This window comes from Amphiprion ocellaris, chromosome 4 (genome assembly GCF_022539595.1).
Source record: "Amphiprion ocellaris isolate individual 3 ecotype Okinawa chromosome 4, ASM2253959v1, whole genome shotgun sequence".
NCBI lineage: Eukaryota > Metazoa > Chordata > Actinopteri > Pomacentridae > Amphiprion > Amphiprion ocellaris.
The window spans coordinates 25,376,656-25,395,906 of record NC_072769.1 but is presented as its reverse complement, the minus strand read 5'-3'; the positions used below and the strand labels follow the sequence as shown (position 1 = coordinate 25,395,906).

The window sequence follows — 19,251 nt, the reverse complement described above, 5'->3', positions numbered from 1 at the left end:
TGCTATAATATGACTGAAGTTCTGGTAGTGAAACGGAGTTCATAAATGTCTGACTACAAACTGTCCCAGAAAATCAGTCATTTCATGTTGACTCCCAAAGTATCTTGACAACAATTTGTGGTTTAATTTTTCTGTCTGGATGTTGTCACCACCTGACCAACATGAACAGAACTTGGTGTTGGGTGCATGCCTGCATTCTACATGTGTGTCCATTGCCAAATGCCATGACATTTCAACGCACACACGTGCATATACACACACACATACACGCACACGTACACGCACACAGCAGTGAAGTAAATACAGTGTGGTCAGACTATGGATAGAAAAGGGAACACGTTGTAGAGATTTCCACGCCTACAAATCATCTAGCATGTAAGAACAGGCACCTTCATAACCATGAAGCATATGTATGTTTCACATTAGGTGAAGTGCGAGAACACACCCTGGCCACCCAAACCCTCACCACCTACCCAGAAACCAAAATTGAATTCTTGTTTTCTTCCTTTCTCTCCATCTTTTACTTTATCTTTCTTCTTTTTCTTGTCGCCCCTCTCACTGTATTTGTCTGTTTGTGTATCCACACTACTGCAGCTCTAATTGAAACCATTCTGTCTCTTTTCACTGCCAGACAATTTCACAACTTAAAACAATTTTGCTGTCTCCAAACACAGTCTGCTGTTTGTCTCTTTGTCCAAGTCAGTGGATCCCTGAGTACTGTGTTTTAGATGGACTGTTCACATTGTGGTAGTTTATATAATTGACTCTGAGTGTGTGTGGTGGTGGAGGGTGTTGGGGGGTGAGTGCCTATTTTAGCTTAGAACCATTATTGTGACAACATTTTACGATTTGTCAGAACCTTAAGGCTGGTCCTTCCAAACAGCAAATTGAGGGTAAATACTTGGTTCAGGGTTAAGGATAGTTTAAGGGGCTAGAAAATGCATTACATCAATGACAGTTCTTTGGTTCTGCTAAAGATAACCTAACCAACGTGCGTGTGTGTGTGTGTGTGTGTGTGTGTGTGTGTGTGTGTGTGTGTGTATGAGCATGTGTCTGTACATTATTTTCAGAGGAAGTATATTTTTATTGTCAGGTTCACGAAATCCAAACAAGGTATTTGATTTATGGAGTAATTCATCATTAGGTTTGAGTTTGTAGTTTTTTAGTTACATGGATATTAAGAGTTCTTCTTCTTCTTCTTTTTTTTTTGCAAAGTTTATATTAATTAAGATAAGAAAAAATGAGATAAACTAAAACTTTGTTGATCCCAAAGGAAGTTATTGTGCCAGATATTCCTCAGACGTAGCATAAGTAATGCTGTGCTGAAAAAGTGGAAAGGCAATAAGATATTAGTAAAATACATTGCTGAAACTAAATAAATGAGCTAATATAAGACTAGAATAGAGCAGTAAAAAGTAATGCTGGCAATTATACTGAGGCAATAAGTAATATCACACATGGCAATGAAATGTTGCAAGCTGAAGAAAATGCAACTGAAAAATTAAATGGAATATGAAATATTGCATATTACATAGAAATTGTTGTACATGAATGTGAAATATTGAAAATGTAATTAAATATATTGCTCATGAAAATGAAATGTTATACATGATATCAAAACTGATATTGCACAAGTTATAGAGAGAAGTAATATTGCAATATATATTGAAATTACTGTTCAGATCTAAGTGTATGATGTTTTAACTGACTTCCCTGTAGAAGTGGGAGAAGAGGAGTTATACAGTTGACAACACAATATACTGTGTTGTGATATTGGCTTATAAAGCATGAGGACATGTCGACCTTATACCATCAAACAGTCCCTTTTTGTATGGAAATGATTACTGTGAGAGCAACTGTGCTGCAAACTACTGAGAACAGAAAGTAGCTAAAACCTGCTCAAAAAAATGTATACAGAATTTTTGAAAATTATATTATTGGCCATGTGATTATTGGGTCTGATATTCAGCATTGTCCCGTGTATCCATATTGGGTTTTTTTTGGGGTTTTTTTTATCAACTGGTGACAGCATGAATTAAAGTTATGCTACTTTGGGTTTTATGCAGCTGCTCCTCTGTTTTTGTAGTCAACTCTTTATGGTCTCCATTAATGTCCCTCCTACAGCACTATCTGATTGGTAACATGCCAAAAGTAACCTACAGTTAAAGCTAGAGTGTGGGCACTCTGGCTTGTGAATGATCATCTGTTATGTTAGAACAAAATGAGTTTACAGAATACCGATTAAGCCTTTCAGTTCCAGGGAAATCTTTTTGCATTTTGCAGTAAATCTGGTTTCTGTGGTGCTGATAAAAGGGTCAAAGAAATTAGTTGTGTTGCCATATGTTGCTACAATTGCAAGACCCAGCTGACAGAGTAAGCTGTTTTTGGTCAACACCCTCCTGTCTGTAGCTGAAAGATTTCCGTACAATTGGTGATGTCTTCCTTTTTGCAGACAAAATTTTCCTTTTTAGTATCTCTCGCCCTCTCTGCGCTCCTTTTGCTATACACAGAAGAAGCTGCATATCAACAAACTCTGTGGATAACTGATTATGCTCTGTGAGTCTTGGGCTTCCATCAACTTCTGTAACTCTGAATTTTCTATGAGGGAAAGATTAAAACACATGCTTCTTTGTCACAAAAACCAATCACGCATTTTTTTTCCCCCCTACCTTTATTAATCCCCAAAGGGGAGTTCTGTTTTTCGCATATCCCCCCAATTTGGGGAGTCAGAGCACAGGGTCAGCCATGATACGGCACCCCTGGAGCAGGAAGGGTTAAGGGCCTTACTCAAGGGCCTGACAGTGGGGTTTGAACCTCTGACCTCCGGATCAGTAGTCCAGAACTTCATCGTTGTACCACCACTGCCCCATTTAGGTTCTTTCATGGATTTATTTTACGTCGTTTGGAAATATGACAACATATTCTGGGACCAAAATATACAAACAGATCAAATGGTCAAATGTCCTTTGACCATTTTCACCTCAATTAGGTGCTTTTGGAAGGCGTCCACTAGCTTCTGACTGTATCTTTGACCACTCCTCTTGACAGAATTGATGCAGTTCAACTAAATTTGTTGGCTTTTTGACACAGACATGTTTCTTCATAACAGTCCACAGATTCTTGATGGGGTTTAATTTTAGGGAGACCAGTCTAAAAGCTTAATTCTAGTCTAAATGTAGCCATTTCCTTATCACTTTCTAATGTTTTTTTGGGGGCTATTGTCTTGTTGGAAGGCCTGGCTGAGTCCCAGAGCCAACATTCTGACTGATGATTTGAAGTTTTCCTGAAGAACGTGAATGTAATCCTTCTGATTCATTTACTTTGTGTTATCATTCAAAGGCATATAGCGTCTAGTTATAATGCAAGCCGTTATGCTCACACTGAAGACAGCTGGACAGATTATGAAGAGTATATCTGTTTCATTGAACACAACTATCATGGTGAAGACAAAGCTGAACCATGAGGAACCAGAGGCTGCATTTTTTGATTTACACTCCAACCACCACTTATGGTCATATGCTCTTGGTAGTGACTGATAAAATGAAGTTGCAGATAGAAGTGCGCAAAATGAGTTTCCTCCATAGGGTGGCTGGACTCAGCCTTAGAGATAGAGTGAGAAGCTCGACATCTAGGGAGAGGGGGACTTGAAAGGATGAAAAAATGATTAAAGACATTTGGGGAAAAGAAGACAGCAACAATTTAACTAGAGAAAACAAATATTAAGGTCACATGGTCTTAACATAGCAAACAGCAGTGCTGCAGTAATCACAGAAGATATCAATGTTAAGATATCATGTGAAGTTGACCCAAGAGGACCAGCTTTGATGGAGATGTTTATTTACCTACAATTTGCTTCCTTTTAGTTTCCAAGTCAACTAAACTTTTCTAAACCGCATTTGATCCATTTACTGTTAAGGTGACCTACACATGGTTGAAACTTTGGAGTTTTTCTAATCTTTCTTTCTGTAACTTTTCCCATGTTTATGCAACTACAAGGACTTTTTATAACTTAGAGATATCAAGGTCAAAGTGTATTAAGAACGGTCGTAACCTTATGTTGACTTTGAGAAATGAGACATAAACCCTGGTTACCAGCGATAAATGTAAGGTATTGCAGTCCATGTTCAGACAATCAGTCCTTCATAGAGTACATTATACTCTCTGAAAGTGAATCCTGAAATGAAAGGTTGGTTAGTATGCTAAGAAATACTCTTTGATCAAGGTGTTTATTTGTCTGGAGTCCTTCAGCTGGCTTATCATGGCAGGAGGTAAAGACTGGGCAAACTGCACATTCCCCTCCACACACACATCTGAGGAATCCCATTCCTCGGACCATTTAACACTCAGTTTCTGACCCATCAAGCTCATACAGATCAGGGTCATTTTTTGGGCTGTGTTTATATCAGTTTCTGTCACATTTACACTCTGCGAAATACATTTTAATGATCATGTAAAATGAATACTGTTGAAAAGATTGTACCACATTTGTTGAAGAAATGGGGCCTTTGTTTCCACAGTTATTAAACCTACAATAACTGTGTTTTGTCCCCTCACTGGAAGCAGACACAAGTTAACACAATACCGATGTACAGTGCCCTCCCAAAGTTTTTGCTACTTTAGTTATTTGAATTTTATGATCAAGGCATGAGAAAGAGACAGAAACAGAGACTGTCTTCAGCTTTTATTTCACACTATAGACCTATACAGTGTGTAATTGTATACAAGAGCCATTTTAATGTGGAATCTGCTGCTTTTAGATGCGAAGTTGAAGACCGACTGACAGCTGTAATTTATTGCCAGACTTTATCCTTTGTGCAGTGAGTATCTTTAATCTAGTGAGATTGCAATTGGAGTAAGAAGGCATATACCAACATGAAGACTGGATAAATGACTATGACAGAAAACATCTCAAGAAGAAGAAATGAATTTTTTTTTGAAAATCACAGGAGATGAAATTATATATCAAGTGCAGCAGTATGGAACAGTCCTAGGAGAAAAGAAACCACAGGTGTTCTTGAATATAAAAACAGGTCAGGTCACTCATGGAAAACAATTGCAATTAAACAGAAAAATCCTCTGTCCTTTTGGGATTCCTCTTTACAGCTCAATCGGTGATATCAGTGCCAGTCCAGAGAGCACACATAAGGGTACTTCAATAGGTTCTTGGCCTCGCCCAGAAACTAGGATTGTAACAAGAGAAATTATTAGCAAGCAGATGCTTATTTACAGATGAAGCTGCTGTGAAGTAACATCAGCCTTACTTTAGAGTGATGTCTAGTTTCAGTACTCCCTCCCTATTAGCTCTGTTTTCTTTTTTCTGTTAAAGAAACAAAATATATGACTCTAAATACAACACTGTGTTTACCAACTTGCATCTACAGTCATGAAGTAAAGTTTACATACACTTGTAAAGACCATGTAGTGTATATCATGGCAGTCTTGAGTTTCCAGTTACTCCTACAGCTCTTTATTTTAATGATCTAAAGGCATACTTGCCTGTGTCACAGAAAGCAATAAAGCATTGTGGTTCTTTAATATATTCCAAGTCTAGTCATAGTCCAAGTAAACAATTCCAATATTTAGGAAAATGTCATTTGGCCATTTTCACCTCAGATACTTTGGTAGCCCCAGTGCATAATACTATCACCATCATACCTGATTGTAGGTTTGGTATTCTTGGGGTTGAATACTTCACCTTCTCTCCTCTAAACATATTTTTGGTCATTGTGGCTAAATACTTCAATAGAGGAAACAGAAATAATTGTTATGGCAAATCTAATAAAAAGTGCATCAACAATTAACCTCCAAATGGTCTCCTAGAAAGTTGATCTTAAACCGTCCTCACAGTAGCAGGCCTGAAGATGTATTAGCTTGTCAATCTCCTGTGGTTAAACAGCTTCCCACTTGTGTGTTTTGCAGGCATACAAGTACATTCCACTACTAAGCTCCCTCTGCTCATTTCTCAAATTTATATCCAACTTTTCAGTGTTGTGTTATATGTTTGGCCCACCAGCCTCTGGGAAAAGAATCAAAATACCTATGTATTGGCTTCTCACTTTCGGTTCAGTTGTCTTGAACAATGAAACACAATCTAATGTGCTGATAAGAAGTGCAAGAAGTTTCTGTTCCAGCCTTCGAATATCTACAGTAAATGTGATCTGATAAACTGTGCTGCTGCTTTAAGGAAACCAGGGAGCGTTAGGGCTTAAATAAGCATTTTTAATCTGCCCATTCCTCTCTGTTGAAGATGCCCAATAGCCAATAGGACGTGTCCTCCCGGTCAGATGTGGAGCAGCAGTCAGTGTCGGTGTGTCAACACAGCCACCTATATGCAACTCAACACCCCTCCTCTACCACTGCCACCTCCAAGGCCATCCCAGCAGCATCTTGGTGAGTGCTTGCATATTTTTGCACAGAGGTTTATTGTGGACCTTTGGTAATTTTTTCAAAAAACACTGCTTATTTTTCCTGAAGTAGCCTACAAAAGAAGAAAAAACAACCATTTTAACTGTTGATAGGCATGATTAATTTGGTAGCAGGGAAATTGTGTACTGCCAACAAAACAAAGACAGCTGTACAGTGATCAGGCATAACATTATGACCACCTGCCTAATATCATGTTGGTCCCCCTTTTGCTGCCAAAACAGCCCTGACCTGTCAAGACATGGACTCTACTAGAGCCCTGAAGGTGTGCTGTGGTATCTGGCACCAAGATGTTAGCAGCAGATCCTCGAAGTCCTGTAAGTTGCAAGGTGGGGCCTCCATGGATTGGACTTGTTTGTCTAGCACATCCCACAGATGCTCGATTGGACTGAGATGTGGGGAATTTGGAGGCCAAATCAACTCTTCAAATTTGGTGTTGTGCTCCTCAAACCATTCTGAACCATGTTTGTTTTGTGGCACAACACATTATCCTTCTGCAAGAGGCCACAGCCATCAGGGAATACTGTTTCCATGAAAGGGTGCACATGGTTTGCAACAATGCTTAGGTAGGTGGTATGTGTCAAAGTAACATCCACATGGATGGCAAGACCCAAGGTTTCCCAGCAGAACATTGCCCAAAGCATCGCACTCCCTCCCCCAGCTTGCATCCTGATGCCATGTGTTCCCCAGGTAATCGACGCACCTGGCCATCCACATAATGTAAAAAAACGTGATGCATCAGACCAGGCCACCTTTTTCCATTGCTCTGTGGTCCAGTTCTGATGCTCACATGCCCATTGTTGGTGTTTTCAGCTGTGCACAGGGGTTAGCATGGGCACACTGACTGGTGTCTGGCTATGCAGCCCCATATGCAACAAACTGTGATGCATTGTGTATTCTGACACCTTTCTATCAGAACCAGAATTACCTTCTTCAGCAATTTGAGCAACAGTAGCTCGTCTGTTGAATCGGACCACACCAGCCAGCCTTCGCTTCCCACATGCAACAATGAGCCTTGGCCACCCATGACTCTGTCGCCGGTTCACCACTGCTTCTTTCTTGGAACACCTTTGATAGATACTGACCACTGCAGACCAGACCACCCCACAAAAGCTGCAGTTTTGATCTGACCCAGTCGTCTAGCCATCACAGTTTGGCCTTTGTCAGATTTGCTCAAATCCTTACGCTTGCCATTTTTCCTGCTTCTAACACATCAACTTTGAGGACGAAATGTTTACTTGCTGCCTAATATATCCAACCTATTAACAGGGCCATCATGAAGAGATAATCAGTGTTATTCACTTCTCTTGTCAGTGGTCATAATGTCATGCCTGATCAGTGTAATACGCAGCATAGATGGTAGAGCAATTAGAGACTATCTGTTGTTTTAAATTTTGCATGTCTGAAATACCTACCTTTGATGTTACTAACGTGGAGCATAGGAGAACAGCACTGGGGCGAAATGTTATGACATCAGCCTAAGTGTGTCAGTTCATGACTAATGCAATCTGTCATGTAGGAAATCGTCTCTCTTTAAAATAATGCATATGCAAGAGAACTGAAGGAAAACATGGCTGCAGATGGTGAGTCTGTGTCATCATTGCAGTGCATACCTGGCAGTTTTGTTCCTAGCCACTGTTTTAATGTGTAGCCCACATTACAGCCAATGTTCAACTGTGGTAAATCAAATAGATAAGACATTGTTTGAAAACGGAGAAAACTGTGGATATAAAGGTTCAACAGTTTATATTAAATATCAGGAAAAAAAAAACAGTGAAGTCTAGAAACAGTGAAAAACTCTCTGTAGACCTCTGTGATAAAACTGTAGCCTAGATCAGAGCAAAGGTATAAAACTGTTTCTAAAACTTTCTGAGTTCCCAGAAGCACATTGGTCTGACTAAGTGTGAAGTGGAAAATGTTTGGAACTAGCAGCACTCTTCAAAGCGTTGACCATCCAGCCAGAATGAATAAGAGAGCAAGAAGGGCCTCATTCAGGCAGTTGACAGAGAACCCAACCGTCACTATAACTGGACTTTAAGACTTCATCAGTCGTGGTAATGAGAGTGGTAGTGCAGCTAGACAGAAGCCACTCACAACTAAAAGACACACGGAGGTCTGCTTGGAGTTTGTCAAAAAGAATTTGAAGGAGTTTGAGAACATAAGGAAAAACATTCTCTGGTCTGATGAAACAATTCAAAGGTTCAAAAGGTTTAAAGGTTCTTTATTGTCATTATTATAAAAAACAAAGAGAAGCACAGCATTTCCAGTACCACAATAAATAAGCTGTAATAGAATTTAAAAAAAGGCTTTCATAAATAAAATTAATAAAATTAAGCGCTCAGAAAAAAAAGAAATCAAAAATGGTGAAAAACACCAATAAATACTTTTTACAGGCCACATTGTATGCATGACCAGTCACAGTGCAATGGCAGTGATCAAGTTTGCGTGTCTTGTGGGGATGGCAGGGGTGGGACGCTGTTATTGAGGAGTCTTATGGATTGAGGAAAGAAGCTGTTGGCCATTCTGGAAGTTCTTGCTTGGATGAATCTGAACCTTCTTCCTGATGGTAGCAGTTGAAACAGATGGTGGGCAGGGTGTGAGGAGTCTCTGATGATTCTGTGTGTGCGTTGCAGGGAGCGGGAGGTGAAGATGGTGGTGATATCTGGTAGTGGAAACAGTACTTGAACTCTTTGGGCAGAACTTTGAACACTATGTCTGACAAGCACCGGTCACTGTTCATTTGTGCTAATATCATCTCTGTGATGTAGCATGATAGTGGTGTTGTCAGTCATATGTAAAAAGGGTTTCTAATTTTTTTTTTCTAGTAACTTGCTCACTGTGAATTGCTAAACTGCACTGCACTGTTTTGTCTCTTGATTGCTGACAGCTGCGTCAAGCTGTGCAGTTATAAAGAAGTTAATTTTACTCTTGAGCGACATTTTTGTAAATTAAATGTAACTTCAAAAGCTACAAAACTGGTCCCTTGTATAGAAAGAAATGTGTTTTGTGATTATTCCAGTGATCATATCTCATAAATGGACATGAAAGAACAGGCCACTCTCATTAAAACAGCTAAATTATCACTGACACTGCTAACCCTAACCTACATTAAAATTTAAGCAGCCTTCATGTTACTGCCTGTGTCTACATCTGCTTTAAGACAGGTTTTGATTCCTGACAGCTCTTTGGTTTGAATGCACAATCAGCAATTTTAAACTGAATACTGGAAGTGAAGCTCAGGATTCCCTGTGGTAGACACCTTGTTGTGTCGATTTCATCCAGTTTACTAAACTGAACAGCTAGTTCACCTGTAGCTGAAGCCAAAAAAGCTACATATCAACCAATACAATACAGATAAATAGCTGGCAATAGATGGTGGTGATCACTTTGGTTTGGTGTGGCATGTTGCTGTGTTTTCCCGAGACCTAGAGTACCACACATTTACCAAACACTGAAGCCAGCGTGCACTGTTAGCAGTCATATTTCTCAGTGTCAGTGTTTGTGACTTGAGAATGTTCATGTGCTCACTGAGGAATATTTATGACTGCAGTGGATTTGTTCAGAGTCTGCATATGTGTGTTTGAGTTCCTCAGTGTGTGTGTGTGTGTGTGTGTGTGTGTGTGTGTGTGTATGTGTGTGTACGTGTGTGTTTGTGTTTGGCTATGATAACACTCCTTTGACTCAGTGTAAACAAATGAAAAGCAGAAGAATGTGGGGACTCCAGACACACAGACAGCCATGGATACAAATATGCACAAACACAGTATTTGCTGCGAAAATAACGCGTTGAAAATAATAACGTGATTAATTGCACCCTCCTCAGTTCCCTCAGTTCTGGCACACCGGTAACTCTGATGAACACTCCAGCCCAGTAGGTGGCGGTAATGAACCTAAAGTCTGTTTGTAGCCATGAAGAAGAAGCACAGGAAGCACTGAGTGAAGTCAGGCACTGGTGAACAGTGAAGGAAGACGAGATTGAGCTTGTTGGGCAGAAATGTTCCTTTTAAAAATCTTCCTGATGGCAGCTTGGATAAAAGCCTGGTTGTGTGCAAATTGTACAATAAAGAGTTTTCTGATCACTGTGTCACTTCAAGCTGACTGGCTAATAGAAGTGTTGAGAACCACAAATAGAGAGAGATGTTGACTAAAATCATGGAAGAGAAGTTCAGAATCAAAAATAATTTCATGATCAATTTGTATCTGATTAATGAAGCTTTTGTTATATTTGTTTAAAATGTGATTCAACCTATTCAAAAAAAAAATTCCTGTTTAAAAAATTCTGAGAGAAGCTACCTTTTTCGTCATGCTCTGTGGTTTCAGTTTTATTTCCTGTTTTACCTTGTGTGTCGCTCGTGTTTTTAATTCCTCTCTTCAATGCTCTGAGTTTCTCTTTAAGATACCCCTTGGATTCAAGTCTCTCAACATTCTTGGTCAAGTTGGCCAAGTCATAAGTCAGAGCAACTCATGGTTTCGTGTCTCTGAACATCTTTTCCACACATCCAACCCAATATTATCACACTATCAACTGTGTGCTTCACTGTCAGGAATATGAATTCGTTATGGTAGTCTTGGCCAGGTTCATGCCAAACATGCTGGATCCTAGCTGAACCACAATATTTATTTTGACCACCATCTAACTAAGGAATGTGCACCCAGGAATCATCAGACTTCTTGCCATGTTCTTTAGCAAAGTTTAATCACAAAACCCTTGGACACCATCCAAAGGTCATACAATATCCTTTACACTATGCCCTGTGCTAAGTCTAAAGCACTTGCCTGTCTCTGGTATACTCAGATCTGTTGTATATCAGGTTGAGACCATTTCTAATGAACCTAATTACAGTAACACTGACTCATTATGCTGGAAAACTTCCATCTCACTTTCAGAGAATCCAAGTATAATGTAGAAAGATAAGTGATAAAGTGTATCAGTAAAATAGCATCTGTGCACGGTCTCTCTCCTTGCAGTTACTACCTCTCCAGACTCCCATGAATGACCAACTCCATTTGTGTGTCTCCCTTTCTTTCCAATTTTACAGACATATTTTCTGCAGATGTGTGTGGCCCAGATAAGGAACTGGACATGGAAAGCTGTCAGTGCGTATGTAGGCGTAGGGATGAAACTTATGACTGTGGGCCTAACCGACACCTTAATCACAACACATGTCAGTGTGTCTGCAACATGATACCTCCTCCATCCTGCCCTCTGAACTACATCTTTAACAAGGACACCTGCCAGTGCACGTGTAGCAAGACGTGTCCGAGGCACCAGCCCCTCAACAAGACAAAGTGTTCCTGTGAATGTAATGAGTCACCAAATAAGTGTTTCCTAAAAGGACGGAGGTTTCACCACGCCACATGCAGGTAAGAACCTGCAAATTTTAAAATTTCAATATACTTCAGTGTTCCTTTGGCTTCCATACCTACACTGTATAATTATTTGAATTTTGAACAATGAGACATAAACTGGCTTAACTTGACCAGATACAAGCTATAAGATATGAGGCAGGAACTAATGTTTTGAGGCTAAAAGCAGTTTTTCTGTTGCCAGTTGTGACTGATCCTCTGACATCAGGAGACAATGGGATCTTAACGCAACTTCAAAGACCAGTTATTGAAGTAAAACGATAAAATACTTCTTCAATAATAATTTCTAGCCCCACTGAAAGCTGTGGGCTATAATTCATTTGGTATTTCAAAATGTGGTAGTCTTTATTGCTTTGAAATCTTAACCCTCGATGTAACCTTTGATCTGTGGAACACAGACAGTAGTTAGTGTTTGTTTTTGTCAAGCAGCAGTGCTAGACTGTAATGAAGGTTACAGGTTACAGGGACATAGTACAGCAAATTCAATTCATTTCAATTCAATTTTATTCATATAGCGCCAATTACAGTTTAGATTGTCTCAAGACACAGAACTCACCTGGCCTGAACCCTCAGAGCAAGGCCTAAGGCAGCAGTTGCAAGAAAAAAACCTCCCTTTTAATAGGAAGAAACCTTGAGCAGAACCAGGTGTAACAGGCCAAATTAACCCAAAATATACCCCGGGGTATACTCTGGCCTAAGCCAGTTTATACCCCTCCAGGCTAAAGTTTACCCCGAGATATACTTTGGCCTTGGCCAGTTTATACCAACTGACACATGAAGATTATGCATGTTAAATTCTTAATTGTTCAATTATTTAGGGTATGTTTTTACAAAGAGGTATGCTCAGCAAGCAAATCATTATGAAAGAACAAAACTAGTCTGTCCTTGAGCTGATTACAATTAAAAAAGTTAAAATCAAAGGAAAAACTGAATTGCATATTAAGGCAAAATTATGCTGTATGCAAAAGATTATCAAAGAAGTTCAACACTGGCTGTTGTTAATTTCAATTGTTGCTGTATAACTGATTTCAGCATAATATCTATTTATATTACCTTTGTGTTGTGCTTAAATTAAGATTGGCTTGATTTGTGCTCCATAAATAAACCATTACATCAGCTTAATATCTCATGATATATTTTGCCTAAAATCCATCGATCCATTATCTACACACCACTTAATCCTCATTAAGGTTGCGGGTGAGCTGGAGTCTAACCCAGCTGACTTAGGGTGAAGGCAGGGAACACCCTGAAAAAGTCACCAGTCTATCAAGGGTTACACATAGACACAAACAAACACTCTCACATTCACACCTATGGACAATTTAGAATCACAAATTAACCTCAGCATGTTTTTGGACTGTGGGAGGAAGCCAGAGGACCCAGAGAAAACCCACAGCATGCACAGGGAGAACATTCAAACCCCATGCAGAAAGATCCCAGGCCGGGATGCACTGGGCAGCCATATTTTGCCTAAAATGTTTGATTTAATTTCATTGATTTGTACTTAAATTAAGATAGATTTCATTTGACCGATGTAATGTCATATTACATGGAATGTATTTTAGCCTGGAAGAGTATATTCTGGGCTAGTCTATTTCAGCCCTTGGGGAATAAATTGGGCTAAGCTGAAGTATAATTTGGCCGGGGGTTTAATCTGGCCTGTTACGTATAGATCAAGTCAATCTTAGTTTAAGCACAAATGAAAGACAAACAGCCAGTGTTGAACTTCTTTGATAATCTTTTGCATACAGCATAATTTTGCCTTAATATGCAATTCAGTTTTTCCTTTGATTTTAACTTTTTTAATTGTAATCAGCTCAAGGACAGACTAGTTATGTTCTTTCATAATGATTTGCTTGCTGAGCATACTGCTTTGTAAAAAAAAAAAAAAAAAAAAAAAATAAGTTAACAGTTAAGAGTTTACATGCTTAATCTTTATGTGTCAACAGGTATAATCTGGCCAAGGCCAAAGTATACCCTGGTGTATACTCTGGCCTAGGCCAGTTTATACCCAGGTATACTTTGGCCGGGGGGTTAATCTGGCCTCTTACACCTACTCAAATGCAGGGACCCATCTGTCACTGGCCAGCTGGGTTGTGAGGGACTGAAGAGGTAGAGGGACAGGAGAAGAGGCGGAGGATCACTTTCTGTAATGTGACCAATGAGTATGCACAAATCACAATGCTAGAACCTCATATTGTGCGACACTGCTGCTTTCCCTTAACAAACTGGTAGACAAGTGTTTCTACAATAAAACGCAAATGACATCATATGATAACTGGATCATATCGTGCATATGAATCAAAGGATAATGGACTTTATTCATGAAGAACACAAGATGTAATTTATAGCGGATAAGTCCAAAAAGCATCACCCCCAAAACGAAACCACAAGACTGAAATATGATGTAGTTTCAGCACAGATGGACAGGGTTTAAAGTAGTTATCACTCCTAGTATCATTATTCCAAGTGTTTTCTGGTTTATCTTGATTTCTACTGTATCCTGTTAAGTTTTGCAACAGCTAGAGTCTCAGCACAGTATGTAGTCTTGGACATATTATTGAAGTAGTGAACTGCCAGCTTTATCTGCTACCTGTAGCATTGCTAACAGATATGGAGACCTGGGCAATGACCGATGGTTGGTCATTTAACCTTTTTTGTCCAGACTGAAATATCTCAACAGCAGATGGAATGCCAGCGTGGTATTTTGCACAGATATTCATTGTATCCAAAGATCAACCCTGTTGATGTTGATGATCCTCTGTTTTGTACTGCATCACTACTGTGTCTGATTTGATGAATTTCCATAAAGGTTGCAAATTCATATTCCTCCCAAAATTAATTGTTTGGAAATTGAGAGTCCTGTCACTCAAAATAGAAAGTACATTTCTCCAATACTTGGATGTATAATGAAATACCTGCAAGACAAACTACATTTTTAAGCCAAACTTCCACAGAAGAAATATCAAAACAAATGTATATTTTCCATGTTTTGTTCCTCCTCTTGCAAGGATAAAAACAATACTTTTTGTTCTGCTCAACAATGTTAAATTGTGGGTTTTCTGTGCACTAATTTATGAATAAGTCAGACTCACCAGCAAACCCACAGAGATAAAAACAAATCTGTCTGATGCCTAGTTCATGACTTTGGTGCTGTGCAATGTGAATGTGACCATTTTCTTTTACTGGTGAAGACAGACCAGTCATCCAAATCAATGCATACCTTGACTAGCACTGGACTGCTATTAGTTTTAAAGTTAAATCCTGATTTTTCATTGTCACGTCATTGCAGTTGTCTCAGGCCTCCCTGTGAAGTAAGAAGGAGAAGGTGTGAACCAGGTTTCTTCTTCAGTGAGGAAGTTTGTCGCTGCGTTCCATCCCACTGGAGACGGCTGGACTAACCTCTGATACACAAACAAGACACTAACGAGATGACAAAGAACAGATTATAAATTTGTACAAGTAGAATTTGTTTATTCCCTGTAGACCTGCTGTTCACAAGTATCCCCATCAGCTGTGATGGCAGCTAAGTGTGTGGACCCTGATAAACATGGGGAAAGCTTAGTGATTGAAGAGCAGGTATGTGAAACTCTGGTGAACTGAAGGTGAGAAATGCACTGATTCTACTATGAGGATGCCTCATGGGAAAGTGACTGATTGCAGACCACGACTTGAAGGAAGGACTGAGAGAAAACATGGACACCCGTTTTGAAACGCCTTTTAAATAATTGTTTTTTGTTTTGTATTAATTATGGCTCAGTATTCTTCAGATATCAATTATATAATTTATTAAATGTTGTTTTTCAACCTCTGTCTAATACAGTTTCAGTATTTTTTAATGAAAATACACTAGTCAAAATTTTGGATACACTTTCTTATTTAATGTTTTTTCTTTATTTTCATGACTATTTACATTGCAGATTCTCACTGAAATGAACACATGAAATTATGTAGTGAACAAAAAAGTGTGAAATAAGTCAAAACATGTTTTATATTTTAGATTCTTTCAAATAGCCACCATTTGCTTTGATTACTGCTTTGCTCACTCGTGGCATTGTCTCGATGAGCTTCATGTAGTAGTCACCTGAAAGGGTTTTCACTCCACAGGTGTGCCTTGTCAAGGTTAATTTGTGCAATTTCTTGCCTTCTTAATTGGGTTGGGACCATCAGTTGTATTGTGCAGAAATCAGGTTGGTACACACTTGACAGGCCAATTTGACAACTGTTAGAATCCATGTTATGGCAAGAACCAATCAGCCAAGTAAAGAGAAACGAGAGTCCATCAATACTTTATGAACTGAAGGTCAGTCAGTCTGGAAAATTGCAAAAACTTTGTATGTATCCCCAAGTGCAGTTGCAAAAACCATCAAGCGCTACAACGAAACTGGCTCACTTGCAGATCTCCCCAGGAAAGGAAGACCAAGAGTCACCTCTGCTGCTGAGGATAAGTTCGTCTCCGTCACAGCCTCAGAAATAGCGTTGCTTTCGTCAACGAAAATTATGACGAAATGTAGTCGTCAACGAACCTTTATCACTTGATGAAAATGAGACGAGACGAAACGTAAATGGTGGTTATGTGACGATAACTATAATAAAATATATAATACAATATTGTTGACGAAGAAAAACGAGACGAAATTCGGTTTACAAAATAAAAACTCTGCTGAAATGTCTCTTCATTTTCGTTGACCAAAACGAGACGAGACGAAATTATTTCGTCTCGTCTCATTTTCATCAAGTGATAAAGGTCCATTGACAACGATATTTCGTCATAATTTTCGTTGACGAAAGCAACACTACTCAGAAATCACCAGTTAACAGCACATAAAATTACCACACAGACTTCTAGTAGCAGACACATCTCGACTTCAACTGTTCAGAGGAGACTGCACGAATCAGGCCTTTATGGTCAAATAGCTGCTAAGAAACCACTGCTAAGGAAAAGTGTCTTTGTGCGAGGCACAAAAGGTAAATGAATGGTCTGAACATGCACAGTTCCCACCGTGAAGCATGGCAGAGGAGATGTGATGATGTGGGGGTGCTTTGCTAGTGACACTGTTCGGGATTTATTCAAAATTGAAGGCAAATTGAACCAGCATGGCTACCACAGCATCCTGCAGCGACATGCCATCCCATCTGCTTTGTGTTTAGTTGAACCATTATTTATTTTTCAACAGGACAATGACCCCAAACACACCTCCAGGCTGTGTAAGGGCTATTTGACCAAGGAGAGTGATGGAGTGCTGCATCTGATGGCCTGGCCTCCACAGTCACTTGGTTTGGGATGAGATGGACCACAGTGTGAAGGCAAAAAAGGGGCCCACAAGTGCTCAGCATCTCTGGGAACTCCTTCAAGACTGTTGGAAAACCTTTTCAGGTGACTATATCATGACGCTCATCCAGAGAATGCTAAGAGTGTGCAAAGCAGTAATCAAAGCAAAGGGTGGCTATTTTGAAGAATCTAAAATATAAATCACATTTGCAATTATTTCACACTATATTGTTTACTACATAATTCCATATGTGTTCATTCATAGTTTTGATGCCTTCAGTGAGAATTTGCAATGTCAATAGTCATGAAAATAAAGACAAAAACATAAATGAGAAGCTGTGTCCAAACTGTTCACTGGTAGTGTCCACTGATGAGTATTTTTGTATCATGTAAAGTATGTGTAAAATAAAGTATACTGGCTGTTGTATATATTTACCTTTGTTATCCAGTCTGTTGTACTTAGGTTATTCTGCTTTTAATCCACTTCAACGTTAGACAATAGAATCAACCCTGTTTCTCTCTACAACATAAGGTCCTGTGCTTAGTGAAGTGCCTTTAGATGATTTATGTTGTGAATTGGCACCATATACATAAAACTGAATGAACTGAAAACATCCGTCAGCATTTAAAATTAACTCAGGTATTTTCAGTCTTCAGATTTTTCTTTACTTAGTAGAATGACGAACCCAGCAGTTGAAGCGTGATCTACTTGCCAGGTACTTGTCAGTTGGGTTTGATGGCTCAAATTACTAAATAAAAATAAAATAGTAAAAATCAATAATAAATGTGGTTGTTCATATTACCAGACGTACAGAGAATTATCATCATCCTCAGCTTTATCGATTATGTAGTATCTTTATTTTCTTTTCTTTGATTTTACTGCATGTAAAAACTTGATTCAGTCTTACTACTCAAGTCTTGGGCTGCATGTTGGTTGGTTAGTACTTTCGCCTTGCACCTAGAAGAAAACCGGCTCACGTCCCGGCCTTCCCAGGATCTTTCTGTATGGAGTTTGCATGTTATCCGTGTGCATGCATGGGTTGTTCTAAAAACCATTGTGTGCTGCTGTACTTTTCCTGAACTGAACAGCAGACTGATGGCAGTCCAGAAGCAGAGATCAAGAAGCAAAGTTGCAGTTTTACACAGTTCTCTGCTGGCCCCTTATGGCTCTCACCCTCTCAATATCCCATAGAGACTGTGTCTGACCCCGACAACCCAGATTCTATAAATCTAAAATTACCAGAAGAAGGGCTGTTCATAATAACCTTATTCAAATTGGTACAACTTCATTAGAATCAAAAAACAGGACAATTAAATGTGGATTAATGAATATTAGATCTCTGTCATCTAAATCTCTTTTAGTTAATGATCTGATAGCTGATCATCATATTGACTTAATGTGTCCAACTGAAACATGGCCTCTGCATGAAGAATATGTGGACATGGTTCCATTATTATTTACTTCAGTGCCATATGCCAACACGGTGGAGAGCTGCTCCTCTAAGGTTGGTCTCACACAGGTGGATAATCTCGTTGATAGGGACTGCACATCACCGTGTACATCAGCTGACACTGTTGCCGCTCTGAAAAAGAAGGCAATGAATTACAGAAGAATAGCTCAATGGGCTAATGAACATCTGCATACCTTAAAGGAGAGGTGGCCTTTTACAAATTCAGAAGAATTTCATCTGCCTGGAAAGATAGTTTTATCACATATAAGAAAGCGATTTGTCGGACAAGAACTGCCTATTATTAATCTTATTATTAATCTTTAAGGATTGTTGAACACAAGAACAACTCCAGGTCTGTAGCCAGACTGACAAAGAGTCACAGCCCTGTGGAGCCTTCTGTTCCTTTAGCTCTCAGTAGTGAAGATTTCATGACTTTCTTCACAAATCAGGTTTTGACTATCAGAGAAAAAAATCATGAACAAGTCTTTAGGTGCAGTGGCTCTGGAAGCGTTCATAGAATCACATTTATATTTGGACTGTTGCTTTACTTTAAATTTCTCAGCGCTCACATCGACAATAAATGCTTCTAAACCAGTAACATGTCTGTTAGACCCCATCCCCACTAGATTTTTCAACAACATGTTTCCTTTAATTAACACTCCAGTATTAGACAATATCAGTCTCTTTTTACCAACAGGCTAATTGCCACTGATTGCTGTAATCAAACCACTACTGTTA

At 39.2% G+C, this 19,251-nt stretch overlaps 1 protein-coding gene across 2 annotated transcripts in view; it reads left to right on the top strand.

The window, feature by feature from the left end:
- Positions 1-17,497, top strand: part of vegfc (vascular endothelial growth factor c) — a 43,248-nt gene extending 25,751 nt beyond the window's left edge. For both annotated transcript variants that reach the window (XM_023263125.3, XM_023263126.3), the window contains 3 exons: positions 6,248-6,390; positions 11,463-11,787; positions 15,083-17,497. In XM_023263125.3, the coding sequence (XP_023118893.1) occupies positions 6,248-6,390; positions 11,463-11,787; positions 15,083-15,191 (577 nt within the window). In that variant the 3' untranslated portion in view covers positions 15,192-17,497. The remainder of the gene's footprint in view (positions 1-6,247; positions 6,391-11,462; positions 11,788-15,082) is intronic.
- The last annotated feature ends 1,754 nt before the right edge of the window (positions 17,498-19,251 follow it).